A 12,663-nucleotide genomic window follows, 5' to 3' on the forward strand; every position below is an offset into this window, starting at 1 on the left:
GAACATGCCAACGTTTGTCATATGAAGCACACTATCTTGTACAGCTCTATTGCGTCTACGTTGTACAGCTGTAACATCACAAACAAAGCAGGGAAATATGAGGACCTGTATCTGATCGCTGAATAGCACACGCACACACAGTTAAGAGTCTTCTGAGCTCTACACACCTACACACGTCGTATCAGGGAGCTGAATATGAAGGCAAGTGAGTGGGTGGCTCGTTTTCACGGGGAGGTTTGACAGAGGTTGGGTGCTGTTTGTTTTTACCTTTATCTTACTAAGCAGGGTCCTTAATACCCTTTTCAGATCGGGGGTCTTCTCTGTAGGTGTAACAGCCTGCCACTAGAGAGGAGAGCCACACTGAACACACTCAGAATGTTTGCAGAGGTTGGGGGTGGAGGGTGGGCTTGCGTGTGTGTGTGGGCAGGTTGCAGGAGAAGAGCACTTGTTAAGTGAGACCGTCTCTGGTGGGACACACTGCACATGCAGCAAAACGGACGCTGTGCTTTTGCACAGGTGAGGCAACAGGCTTTCATCTCTCAAAAAAAGAGGATTCATTCCTGTTACATCCCTCTGCAAGCTCTTAAAAGCAAAAGTGCGGGTACTTTTCTCCCTGCTGGGTGAATTATTAGCTGCAATCACAAGCTTCTGGTTTTTCTTCAAAAATTTCAAACATATAGTACGACCACAAAGACCAATTTTAAAGTGAACCATTTATGATGTGAAATGAAAGTTTAAATTTGTAAAAAAATTAAAATACAGGGGCTAGTCATTTTACTGAAGACAACTGAAGCTAAATTTAAAGTGAAGTGAAGTGATTGTCACATGTGATACACAGCATCACAGCACACAGTGACATTTGTCCTCTGCATTTAACCAATCACCCTGAGTGAGCAGTGGGCAGCCATGACAGGCGCCCGGGGAGCAGTGTGTGGGGACGGAGCTTTGCTCAGTGGCATCTTATCTTATCTTATCTTATCTCAGTGGCACCTTGGCGGATCTGGATTCGAACCGACAACCTTCTGATTACGGGGCCACTTCCTTAACCGCTAGGCCACCACTGCCCCTTTATTGGTGTGCTAGGATGTGAAGAGAAGCAGTGCTTCCTGCTGGCTCATGTTAGTATACTATAGAGCAGTTTTACAGAAAAAAGATTAAATTCTTAAAGTGACACAAAAAAAAAAAAAAAAAAAAAAAAACATGCCAAAACTGCATGTAATTTTTGTGGGTAAAATTTAGTTTAATCTATTTCTGCTCAACTGCCTCAATGAAAATCACACAGATTTAGGTTAGTAACGCGTTAATTCAGTGATTTATTACAGGAATGTAAATTGTAATTTTATCAAAAAGTGAAAAAACATGGACCTTCAGTGAATGCTCACACACCTCACGGTCAAATTGGGAGATAGGAGCTTCACCGCCACAGTCCAGGCCTGCATTAGAGGAGAGAGACCCCTCTGAGGGGGAGGTCATCTGCTGCCTCTTGCTGAAGCTGTAATGCCCCACAGAGAAATCTCGCCGCAGGGCATTGCCGTTCTGAGACAAGCCTGCAGAGCGGGTGGAAGAGACAAAAAGTTATATTTGCATTTTGTTCATTCTAATTTCGTCAGTATACACTAATTGAAGCCTAATTCAATGGCTTGCTGGATCACTCACGAGAGCCAAGTCCACTGCTGGCGCTCATGGAACGTCCGGGTTCAGGTCGGCCCTTGCTGATGGAAGGGATGCTGATTGATCCACCCAGCACTCGGCTCTCTTGAGTATGCGTATTCTGATGGCGGAGAAAAGCGCCGGGAGCACAGAGTAGATTTAATCGCCAAATCACACCATTCACTGGTGATTAAAACCAAGATTGCATATGGTCCTTCAGTTCTGCATTGTCCATCCACCAGGGGGAGACATGCAACTAGCCCCACGACATCAATTCAGGAAATTTATAGAAGAACAGCTTAAAAATCATATACGTACAGATCAGGAGTGAAATAAGTCTCACATAATAAAGTTCTAACGAGTGGGAGGAAAGGCAGAGTCTGGACAGCTGCACTATGAAGTAAGTACAGTAGAGAAGAGTTAAGAGACACCAGGGAAGATAGCAGGCAATAAATCTGCCCATACCAGAGAGCAGACAGAGGCAGGGGTCCCAGGAGCAGACCAGAGAGACGGGGAGCGGGAGGACAGGGGGCTGCCGTCCTGAGACAGGAAGTTGTCAGCGGAGACGGCGGTCATGTGATAGACATGCTCAAAACAGGTAGGTGTGGAGATGAGAGGCAGGTGGGGAGAGGGGAGAGGAGAACCCGGCTTCAGTGGAAAGGAGGAAAAAGGTGAAAATGACAAGGAAGGTGTGAAGGAATGGAAAATAGTAGTAGTCGTTTAAGGAACTATGCTTATGTGATGTGGATTAGAACATCTAGTTAGCTGACACCCAGAGTAGAAAGTGAAAAGTCAAGACGGAAGATAAGGAACAAAAGTAAATTAGAATTAAATAAACAAACAAACAACTAAAATTACGTACAAATTAAAATAAAATCTGATATAACAAACTAACAGTAAACTTCTCAAATCATAAACTACTCATTCAATCATTTGTTGAGTGAAAGATAAGCACATTCAAGGGGGAAAAAATATTATGGAAAGCCCAAGTAAGCTATGACAAACAAATGCATTATTCCTTATATAATGATTATTATTCTAATAATAATAGAGAGGGTATGTACCTTGGGCAATTCCTTAATGATCTGAATGCAGTCTCCTGGACCCATGTGCACAACGTGGTTGAAGTTGGTGGGGTTGGAGATCAGCTTGCTCCTCATCTCTGGATCTCTCAGCATCTCCCTGCACACACACATGCACAAGTTAACTTAACAGTTAACTTGATTACAGATTACGTGCAAAGTAAAACAACGATGAACATGACAATATCGATTGTGTAATGTACAATTCTGGAAACCATCAGAGATTATTTAAAAAACGACTCGCATTCAATGCTAATTATTTATAAAACCAACAGGCCTTCTTCAGCAAGTTACATGTTACATGACATAATTGAAAAACATTGCTGTTGTCTCTCTACAATGCAGAATTGCTCTAGAGTGACCGTCACCTCCTCTGCTGTAACCTCTCCTCCTCAGGCACCCGGAAGGAGAAGCGCCGTTTGTTGTTCATACTGCGCACCATTTGCTTCCGGCTGTGATCTGAAGTCTCTGGGACCACAAGCTCATCTCCCTCTGCAAGAATTAAAAACAGTCACCATGGTCACCCCCACAACCCTTTTACAATTCCCTGTAGTGAATATGTGGATTTAATGGCTTAGGTGAAAGCCTAAAGGTGTGAGGCTCCTACCTGCTGTCTTGTTTTTGAAGTAGATGAGACGGACAGTCTCGAGTCCGAGCAAGTTGAGTGACCCATCAGTGTTCAGGGGACGCACCTAAGGAGGCCAGAAGATGATTTAAAAAAATGAAAATAAAATAATAATAATAACCTGCACAAGTCATTCTGCTTATCGGCGTGTAACCCTAACCTTCTTCAAGGGGATGGTTTGAATCCACTCCATGGTGTTGACATCAAACACGTTCACGGCATTCTCACTGTACACAGAGAGGTACGGCGCGCTGTAACCTTCGGAAGATAAACAGAATTTTAGAGCAGTGAGTTGGACGTGCCAATTGACTTGACCATTGACAATGATTTAGCAAGTGTCTTCATGGCAGCTACGTAGAATGAAACTTATTTTAATCCATCCAGCTAATTAACCATAGGGGAAACTGGGCCAGTTGCCATGGAAAGTATGAACACGGTACTAAACCAAAAATCACTAATAGGCATTAGATTCAAACCACAGTTGCCACTTGTCATCTGAAATATAAACCAGTCTTTGATGAAGTAAGGGCCCTGGTGCTGGCAAGATTGCCTTCCAAACCAGCACCAAGGTAATAACTTTCATTATTAAAAGTATATTTGGTTAAGAAGAAGGAAACATTGCCATGTATTACACCTATATCTTCCTAAATCAGCAGATACTGAAAGCGAGTAGTTTATGTGAGGAAGGTGTGCCGTTGGGGTGAGAATGCAGGATCCTCACAGCAGGCAGTGGGGGTGGCAGGCCACATGAGCTCCTGCTGACGAGAGCGTCGGCCCTGGGAGTCCACGTACACTCCAATACTGATGAAACACAGCAGCATCTCTTTACTCGAGATCTCCACCGCGCACAAAGCATTCATTGTCTTCTGACCGATGAAGGACAGGGTGTGGTCGTCAGGGTGGAGCATAGTGACCGGTGGGGTGTCTTCCTGGATGCTGTAGCGCATGAAGCAAGCCTGTTTACAGGAGAACATTGTTTTAATCATCTAGTTGAGCGAGATTGAATGTACCAAATGACAACGCTGTCACCAAGAGACCAATTTCCAAACAAAATTCTGAGCGAATGAGAAATTAGTGTAGGCATAAAAACTATTTAAAAATCAAATACACCAGCTACAAATCCAGTTACTTCATTACATATTTCAGTCCTACATTTCTCCCCTATGCTCACCTTCCTCGCTTACTCAGATTTACCAAAATAGAGTCATTTTCTATTTTTCTTTATATTTAATAAGTTTCCCCCCAAAAAAGCCATGTTCCAGTTTCTTAAAAATGATGGCCTATTTACATAAGAGCTACATGTTTAGTCACAGAAGCTTGAGGAAAATGCACTGTGTGTGAATGAGCAAAAGGATGTGACCCAAACCTGATATCCCACATAGAGCTTCTCACTCAGCAGCCCCATCCACTGGACATTTGCAGGCACTGGCAGCTCCTGTAAGACGCGGTACCGTTTCTTGCTTCTGTTGATCTCGTAGCAGATTATCTGCTTTTTCACCCATACACACAAACAGGTGATGGTGCCATGTCTCAGTGTCCCTGACACCATAGTCTGGCACAATTTAGTTTCAGACAGTTTGTCAATTTCAACCTCGTGGCCATCTAGCAAATCCATGGGGAAGAGGCGGACGCGGCGACCACGGCCAGAAATTACGGCCACCAGCTGTTCAGATGGCATGAGGTCAACGTGATGAACTTTCTTACTCTGCCCAACCCTGATAATCTCTGTAAAGAGCAGGAGGTGGTGAACAACTTCAAAACGCTTTATGAAGTATAAAGAAAATGGTGACACTCTCACACCTACCATCTTTGGTGACATGAATGACATATAAACCTTCCTCATTACCCAGGGCAATGCGTTCGTGATCTGCATGTGAAGAAGAGACATTTCTCAAAACTGTTTTAAGAAAATGTTTAAACCCAAAGTTCACTGGCTGGAATGGTGGAATTCTGACTTCAATAACCCATTTAGTGTTTTAGTACCTATAATTGCAGCAGTCTGTGTGCTCTTGATGATGGGTAGCGTGCTGTCATAGGCCTCTTTGGGCACGTAGACAAAGCGCTCCTTCAGCTTGCTTTTCTTCAGGATTCGGTGAAGCTCATTGAGGAGCCCCACCCACTTGCTCCTATCATGGTCGCTGTCAGCCAGCATGAGAACAGAGCACTTCTTACTGCCAGAAGCGGACAGTTGTGATGCAGTTACCTACGGAGTAGGGGAAGGAGATGGACACTGGCCTAAGTGCTAGTCACCTTTGTTTCCATATTAATAATACACAAAAAAGGGAAAAACAGATGTACACACATTTTTTTTCCATTCATGACCCATAAGGTTCTTAGTCCAAATGGGGAAAGTTCAGGTTTAAAATAAGCATTTTAAAAAGCTACTGTCAGGTCCAACTCACTCTGAAGATACAAGGGATGTCCTTGGTGTTGGCATGAATCACGTCTGATGCTAAAACCGAGCTGACTGAGAACTCCTCATCCCTGTCAGAAAAAAAAAAAATGCATAATTCAGAACCAACAATTCAAGGAATCAGCAGGAAAAGTTCAAAGTGGTAACCAATTAAGGAGTACTTTGGGGGAGGTGAGGTGGGCCAATTAACCGAGTCACTTCTTTAACAGGTTTAAAGAATGCAGTCTACGCTGCAGACACCCACACCGCTGTTCCACCTCAGTCAGCTCAGCTACTTAACACCTCATCCTCACACCCTGCTCACTGCTCCCAACCACAGCATCCAGTACGCATCCAGCACACGGCTCCAGCCTGGCTCTCTCAACCAATCAGGTCAGAGGGGAACTGAGGAGAATTAAACCTCAAAAGGCAGAGGTCCAGAGGGCATCAGCTCAAGGGTCGTCAGGTCCTGTGCGGATCAACTGTGTGTGGTGATTGAGCACATTTTCAACCTGAACCAGGGGAGAGTTCCACAGCTTTGGAAAACCTCTTGTATTGTACCAGTGCCAAAGACTCCACGACCTAAGGATCTCAACAGCTACAACTGGCTCTGACATACCCCCTGATGAAGACCCTGGAGTGGCTGGTCCTGGCTCAGATTTGGCACCATGTGAGCTCATCACTGGGCCCACTTCAGAGTGGATGATGCAGTCATTCACCTCCTACATCATTCCCTCTCTCACCTGGAGACTGCTGGCAGCACTGATTTCTCCAATGCCTTCAACACCACCAACTGTTTCCTACAGAAGTTCTGTAGGAACTGTGGGGACGTTGCTTTGCTCAGTGGCACCATGGCGTATCGCGATTCGAACAGGCAACCTTCTGATTCCTTAACCTCTAGTTCACCACTGCCCCGTCGTCCTATATCATCCTAGATCAGCAGATACTGGTCTGACATTTTGAGCTTTTTAGTACCTATAATGGCAGCAGTCTGTGAGCTCTTGGTGAGGGGTTCCGCATAATTCAGAAACAGTTATGCAGCAGCACATAAACTATCTGATCCAAGAATTTCGAAGAGCTGCGATGTGGAATTGCACTGCACTCCTGTACAGGTGTTACTCATCTGCTAATACTAAATGACAACAGGAACATTTGCAACCAAGATTTGCAACTGAAATGAAAAACAGAACTGACCTCATGTCAATAACCTGGCTGACCTCCACACCGGGCTGGCCAGTCTTGCTCTCTCCAAACTCATACAAGAACAGCTTAAAGTCACAGACAATGGCTAGAGCCCGCTGCCAGCCCTTCCTTACCCCTGCCAGCTTAGGTACCTGAAACAATTAAGCACACAGCTCATTAATAAGTTATCTTTTCTTTCTTTTACTTCAATATCATATTGCCATGGCATTAACCGCCTTACCCGAACATAGCCCTCATAGGCTGTGCCAATACCCTTCTGTGGATCAATGCCTAAGGGCCCTTTGGTTTGATCAGAGGGAATGGGACAGACGGCTGGTGCCTTGTCCGCACAAGTGACGTGACACGAGAAGTTACAAACTGGGGGAAGCGCACACAAAATAAATAAACAAATTATATACACAAGCATACAATACAGAACATATAAACATACAGAAACATATCTACAATAATGCAACGGAAAAAATATAAAAAAAAAAATTCCAGCAGCTATATCAAAAATGCACATTTTTTTGTCAAACATCTGACTCACCTTCACATGTACAGCCCTGACGAATGATACCCACCATGAGAGAGGTGCACTGGTTACACTTAGTTGGAGTGGTAAAACTGCTCACAATGAACTGGTGGGCTTTTGGCTGCAGGAAAATGGATGGAGTGGCACAAGATGTGTAAGGATTACGTAAAAAGCATTTGACCACCCTCTTATTTTGTTGACTTGGACAGTTTTTCACCTTTGGTGTGCCCAGACTCGATCCACTGTATCCGGATCGCATGGTCGAGGTTGTGGTGGGCTGTGGATGGTCCACCACCTGTGGTCAAGTAACATAAAAAGACAGAATTTGTTACATAGGACTGAATTAGACCTGAAAGTTTAATGGGCCGAAGGTCACCTCCAGGGGCTCCACGTCGCTTGCAGCAGAAGGGGAACGGGAGCAGGACATGGCCTGCGACTTTGTGTCTTCTTCGTGGGACAGGCTGAAGTTATCAATGGAGTCAATCTGGCAAAAGTAACAGAGGAGACATTGAGAACAGTACAGACAAAAAGCACACAGAGTAGCGCACAATGACATTAATAATTAACATTCATTTCAAAACCAGCCTCATTGCAACCAGCAGCTGTGCATTTCAAAAGCAAAGCACTGCTATCACCACCTAAAGTGAATTGGAATTACGCCACCACCATTCACTTCCGATAAGTACAACTAAATAAAAGCCCAAGAAACAGAGCTGAGACGGGGGGGATACATAAAAAAATATATACCAACGGAAGAATTTTGCTACAACAAACTGCCAGACTGATTTGAAGTTTGAGCACAATTTCTCCAGATTATCTGCAGAGAGCCTCATGCCACTGCACATCAATGAAAAACACAACAAGAGTTAAAGCGGACAGCAAAATCTCTGCACATGCACCCATGCAGCAGAGAGAGACAGGAGCATGCACAAAAGCCAAAAACAGCACACCGCCTAGGAGAAAGCACTGAATTCAGCTCAAAATAAATCATTGAAGGGATCTTACACATTTGCCTTTGCTAGCCTGGCCAGAGGCAGGGGAACGCTTCTAAATAGACCAAAACAAATGAGAGAGCAAAACAGACAGAAACGATTAATAAATAAAAACAAAAACCTATTTATGGAAGGATGGGATCTTTGGAAATCTCTCAACAGAACAAATTTAAAAGATAAAAAGACCATCGGGACAGTTTATAAACCAATATGGGATGTCTGAATTTCATAACTGGAAAGAAGACAACCATACACTCCTGTCTAATTACAGTAAGGAGGCGGTTATGTGGCAGACATCAGCAGAGAATAAAGGAGTTGGAGGGAACACTACGTCCAAACTTACATCATGCCATAACTCATTAAACGAAGACGAAGAGGATGAGTCCTGGTCAGTAAGCAAAATGAAAACAAAGAATGAAAAATATATATATATATATAAAAAAAGGTGACTGAAGGGGGAAATCTACATCATCAAATTAGATCAGAGAATGAGAAATGAGGGGCTTTTGGAATTTTCAGAAACTAAAAGAGGTAAAAAGTTTTGTCCCTTCTAAACAGCAAATCGCAGTACTCACATCGAAGTGATCCAGCGCGTAGGTGGAGGTGGCATTGAGGAATGCCAGGAATGAGTTCTGCGAGTCCTGGTGCTTTATACCTGCAGTGTTATTTGAGATGTGAGAGACTGCACTGTAGCATGTATAGGTGCATAATGATGTGTGTGTGTGTGCGCACTCGTGTATGTCACTTGGTCTTTGATGGGATCTGTACCTTTTCCTGCTCTGAGCTCAGACTCTTGATTTAACTTCTCCACCTCTGACTGTAGTTCCTGATTCTTCCTCTCAGACTCCTGCAGTTTACTAACAAAGACAAAAGTAAGTAAAGAAAGTAGCCAATGGCTGGTACCGTTCATGTCTTCCCAGACTATCAGCAGAAAAGCTGGAGGTTTTGGAAACAGAAAGTAAATTCATACATTTGACCAAATATAGCCCAGACAATTGTCAATATAACCCAGTGCTTGTGGCCCCCATCGACCCAAACACCATTTAACCATGGCATGTACACATACCACTCAGTGGCTATGCTGGACGCTTTAACTTTGTTGAGCTCATCCTGGATGAGCTGCTTAGCTCGGATCTCAGCATCCAGGGCAGACTGCAGCTCAAGACGTGCAGACATGTCCAGCTTAGCCAAGCGTCGCATCTTCCATGGCATGTCCTGAAAACAAAGAAACAAAGGGAAAAAATGGAGAATTGGTCAAAAGAGCCAGCCAAAAAGCCAAAAAATTCAGCTTCTCTATGCACCACTCAACTGTGGCTCTGGCTCCCAGACTGCTGTTCTTCAGCCCGTCCAGCTCCTCGTTCATCTTCGTGGCCAGAGCCTGCAGGTATCCCCTAGCATCCTTCTCATCACTCACCCTGCAAAAGCACACATAGTGAAGAACAGTGCTTCCCATACCACCAGTCAGCTGCAGGTAGGCTCACAGGGCGGCTAAACCACAGGCTGGGAATGAAAGTACGCAAAAGTATCATTTCCCACCAGCTCATACTATGAGCAATGTGACAGCACAAAGAAAATTAGTCAGCACTTACCACTGTATGATCTCAGTAATCTGGGCCTCCCAGTGAGCCACACTCTCCTTCTTGTCGGCAAGCTCTCTAAGCTCCTCCTCCAGTTGCTTGTTGCTGCTTCTCAGCCTCTCAGAGTCTGAGGTCAACTATAGAACACACAGATAGACAAAAGACAGGAAAGCCGTGAGTGTGTCTTGACAGCCAGTTCACTGAAAGAACTCAGTTGTTCCCAATTTTTGGCCAATATTACAAAAACAAACCGCCAGAATTGGTTGCCATTTAAAATATTTCGGTATGCAAATGTTTATTTCCTTTATGTCTGACATTCCACACAAAACTCAAACTGGGCTGGACAAAATTATTGGCACCCTTTCAAAATTGCGGATAAATCGTTTTATTTCAAGCATATAGCTCGATTGAGTTCGAGATATAGCTCACCTGTCGTAAGAAACAGGTGCTGGCAATATAGCAAATCAAACCTGACGCCAGTTGGAGAAAAATGTACTCCTTTTCTGGAGTAAATACTCCTTTTAAATACACCTTGAGCAGTTTGCAAAAGAAGAGTGGTCGGAAATTCCAGTTGAGAGGTGTAACAAGCTTGTTGATTTCAGTTATGTGTGAAATGATATCAGATTTGGCTTTTTTTCCCAGTTTTATTGTATTGATCCGAAGCACTTTTCGATCCGAAGAAACATTTGTATGCCAAAACATTTGTAATTGCAACAATTTTCTGGGTAAATTCCAGGGGTGGCGATAATTTTGGCCATGCCTGTAATTTCCACGCAGTTGACTAAAACCAAATGGATCAGCACCGCAGACAGCACCTACGTGCTATTATTACAGTACTAAAGGTGTTAAATGGAGGAACCATGCTGCATGGGTGAGCAGGTCAACCTTGTTTTTCAGATTCCACTTAGAACATTCTTTTCACTGTCGTTGTACAGAACGGGGGATGTTGAAATACGTCCCAAGAACACACGGTCAGGCCAGGAGATCTCACTCTCTTCAATGGCGTGATTGAAATGCTCCAAACTCACGCAGAGACAGGGTGTTTATGCTCTAGCTGGAGTAAGAGTTTAGATGAGCATTCCTCACTGGCGCACATGGTTCTTCTGGCCAGAACTAATAACCTTTGTTTTAAAAAAAAAAAAAAAAAAAAAGGTCAAACTTTCCAAAAAAATAAAATTACTCCTGCATGCCTCTTCCGCCAATGTCAACAGCATGCTGCTCTAAAGGCTATAGAGAGAGAGCAGGATGCTGGAGGGGTTGTGGGTAAGGAGATACCGCTGTAGGAAGAGGATATCGGGTGGACTCGGTCGGGTTTGGAGGCGGGGATCATCAGACAGCACTGCCCTGGTCCGCTCTCGCAGAGACCTTTGATGTTTGACTCCCAGCTGTCTAGGAGACGCCAGCCTTTTCCTCCACTTTGAAAGATGGGTTTGAAAAGAGAGACTCCAAGAGAGACAGAAAGCAAGGCATGTCTGGGACATGCTGAACATGAAAGATCTAAATGATCTATAAACAAGCGTTAGAAATTTTCTAATAAAATGGTCAGTAATACAGTAAGGGAGGTAACGTCTGACGTGACAAATCAAATGAAATACGCTTCTTTGGTATGAGATCATATTTCTGTGTTTGCAAGACTGTGTGAAAAGAAGGACAGAAGCGGCCCTCACCTTGTCCAGTTCAGCGGCGAGTTTCTTGTTCTCCTCAGTCAGCAGTACCCGCTCCCTTTCTGACTTCTGTTTGTATTCAATCTCAAACTCCTCCCGCTCACACTGGCTACACAGACACACAAACAGAAGGCAAAATGTTGTACAGTGTCTACATACCACTATACAAAATGCTAAGCAGTTGATGGGTTGGTGACAGGCACCAAACAGCCAAGGGAGTCAGTAGTGGAGTCCTACAGTTGTACCAATTTTTCCACCTAGACCATTAGTGTACCTCTCTCTGCGGGTCTTCTCCAACTTGTCTTTCAGCATCATGGTCTCCTTCTTAAGGCCGAGATGCTGGGCCTCAGCATCACGCAGCTCCTTCTTCAGGTTCTTGAGCTCATTAGCATGCTGGACATCACGCTGTGACAGCTCCTCGTCGTGCAGCGCAGTCTGCTTCTCCAGATCGGCCCGCAACTTGTTCAGCTCCTGATGTGGCTCCAAGCCCGCTGACACAACAGTGCGGCCCACATGCTTCTGCTGCTCCGTAAAACACAGAAAGGCAAATACAAAAATATTGTAGACATCTTCACGTATGAACCTGTATATGCTGATGACCAATGTACATGAGTTCAACAGATACTGCTGTTCCGGTTTTATGTTTTAAGGTCTACTGCAGTAGGAGCCGTTAACAAGCCTTTTCTCATCAGCTATGGATGGAATAATTTAAAAACTGAGACTGTACAGTTTCATTTACGTTTGGCAGACTGCCCTAAATAACAGCAAACAGCATCCTTCCGACAGCATTAATAATGGAAACCAGTCTAGTTTCACGCACTGAAGTTATGAAGCAAGCATTACAGATTAGATCATGTTTAATTATGAAAAACCAGAGAGTAAATTATTTTAATGAAGGTTTAAAAATTTGATCACTTTCTTTTTCTGCACTGATTCAGAATTATATGCTTTCACAATCACAGCT

At 44.0% G+C, this 12,663-nt stretch overlaps 1 protein-coding gene across 4 annotated transcripts in view; it reads right to left on the reverse strand.

The window, feature by feature from the left end:
* Positions 1 to 12,663, reverse strand: part of LOC114797960 (serine/threonine-protein kinase MRCK alpha-like) — a 29,052-nt gene that overhangs the window by 3,079 nt on the left and 13,310 nt on the right. Inside the window, exons 15-40 of one of the 4 annotated variants that reach the window (XM_028993326.1) lie at positions 11,974 to 12,221; positions 11,703 to 11,808; positions 10,048 to 10,172; positions 9,768 to 9,873; positions 9,525 to 9,673; positions 9,227 to 9,315; positions 9,034 to 9,113; positions 8,472 to 8,513; positions 7,843 to 7,950; positions 7,684 to 7,761; positions 7,482 to 7,587; positions 7,173 to 7,309; positions 6,944 to 7,083; positions 5,760 to 5,841; positions 5,341 to 5,560; positions 5,162 to 5,224; positions 4,724 to 5,082; positions 4,079 to 4,313; positions 3,518 to 3,615; positions 3,340 to 3,424; positions 3,101 to 3,224; positions 2,715 to 2,832; positions 2,116 to 2,298; positions 1,657 to 1,771; positions 1,387 to 1,547; positions 268 to 342 (exon numbers count right to left, since the gene is read on the reverse strand). In XM_028993326.1, coding sequence (XP_028849159.1) covers positions 268 to 342; positions 1,387 to 1,547; positions 1,657 to 1,771; positions 2,116 to 2,298; positions 2,715 to 2,832; positions 3,101 to 3,224; positions 3,340 to 3,424; positions 3,518 to 3,615; positions 4,079 to 4,313; positions 4,724 to 5,082; positions 5,162 to 5,224; positions 5,341 to 5,560; positions 5,760 to 5,841; positions 6,944 to 7,083; positions 7,173 to 7,309; positions 7,482 to 7,587; positions 7,684 to 7,761; positions 7,843 to 7,950; positions 8,472 to 8,513; positions 9,034 to 9,113; positions 9,227 to 9,315; positions 9,525 to 9,673; positions 9,768 to 9,873; positions 10,048 to 10,172; positions 11,703 to 11,808; positions 11,974 to 12,221 — 3,432 coding nt within the window. The remainder of the gene's footprint in view (positions 1 to 267; positions 343 to 1,386; positions 1,548 to 1,656; positions 1,772 to 2,115; positions 2,299 to 2,714; positions 2,833 to 3,100; positions 3,225 to 3,339; positions 3,425 to 3,517; positions 3,616 to 4,078; positions 4,314 to 4,723; positions 5,083 to 5,161; positions 5,225 to 5,340; positions 5,561 to 5,759; positions 5,842 to 6,943; positions 7,084 to 7,172; positions 7,310 to 7,481; positions 7,588 to 7,683; positions 7,762 to 7,842; positions 7,951 to 8,471; positions 8,514 to 9,033; positions 9,114 to 9,226; positions 9,316 to 9,524; positions 9,674 to 9,767; positions 9,874 to 10,047; positions 10,173 to 11,702; positions 11,809 to 11,973; positions 12,222 to 12,663) is intronic. The other 3 variants (XM_028993301.1, XM_028993310.1, XM_028993318.1) reach the window with 3 other exon arrangements.

The sequence above is a fragment of the Denticeps clupeoides genome, chromosome 1 (assembly GCF_900700375.1).
Source record: "Denticeps clupeoides chromosome 1, fDenClu1.1, whole genome shotgun sequence".
In the NCBI taxonomy this organism is placed as follows: domain Eukaryota; kingdom Metazoa; phylum Chordata; class Actinopteri; order Clupeiformes; family Denticipitidae; genus Denticeps; species Denticeps clupeoides.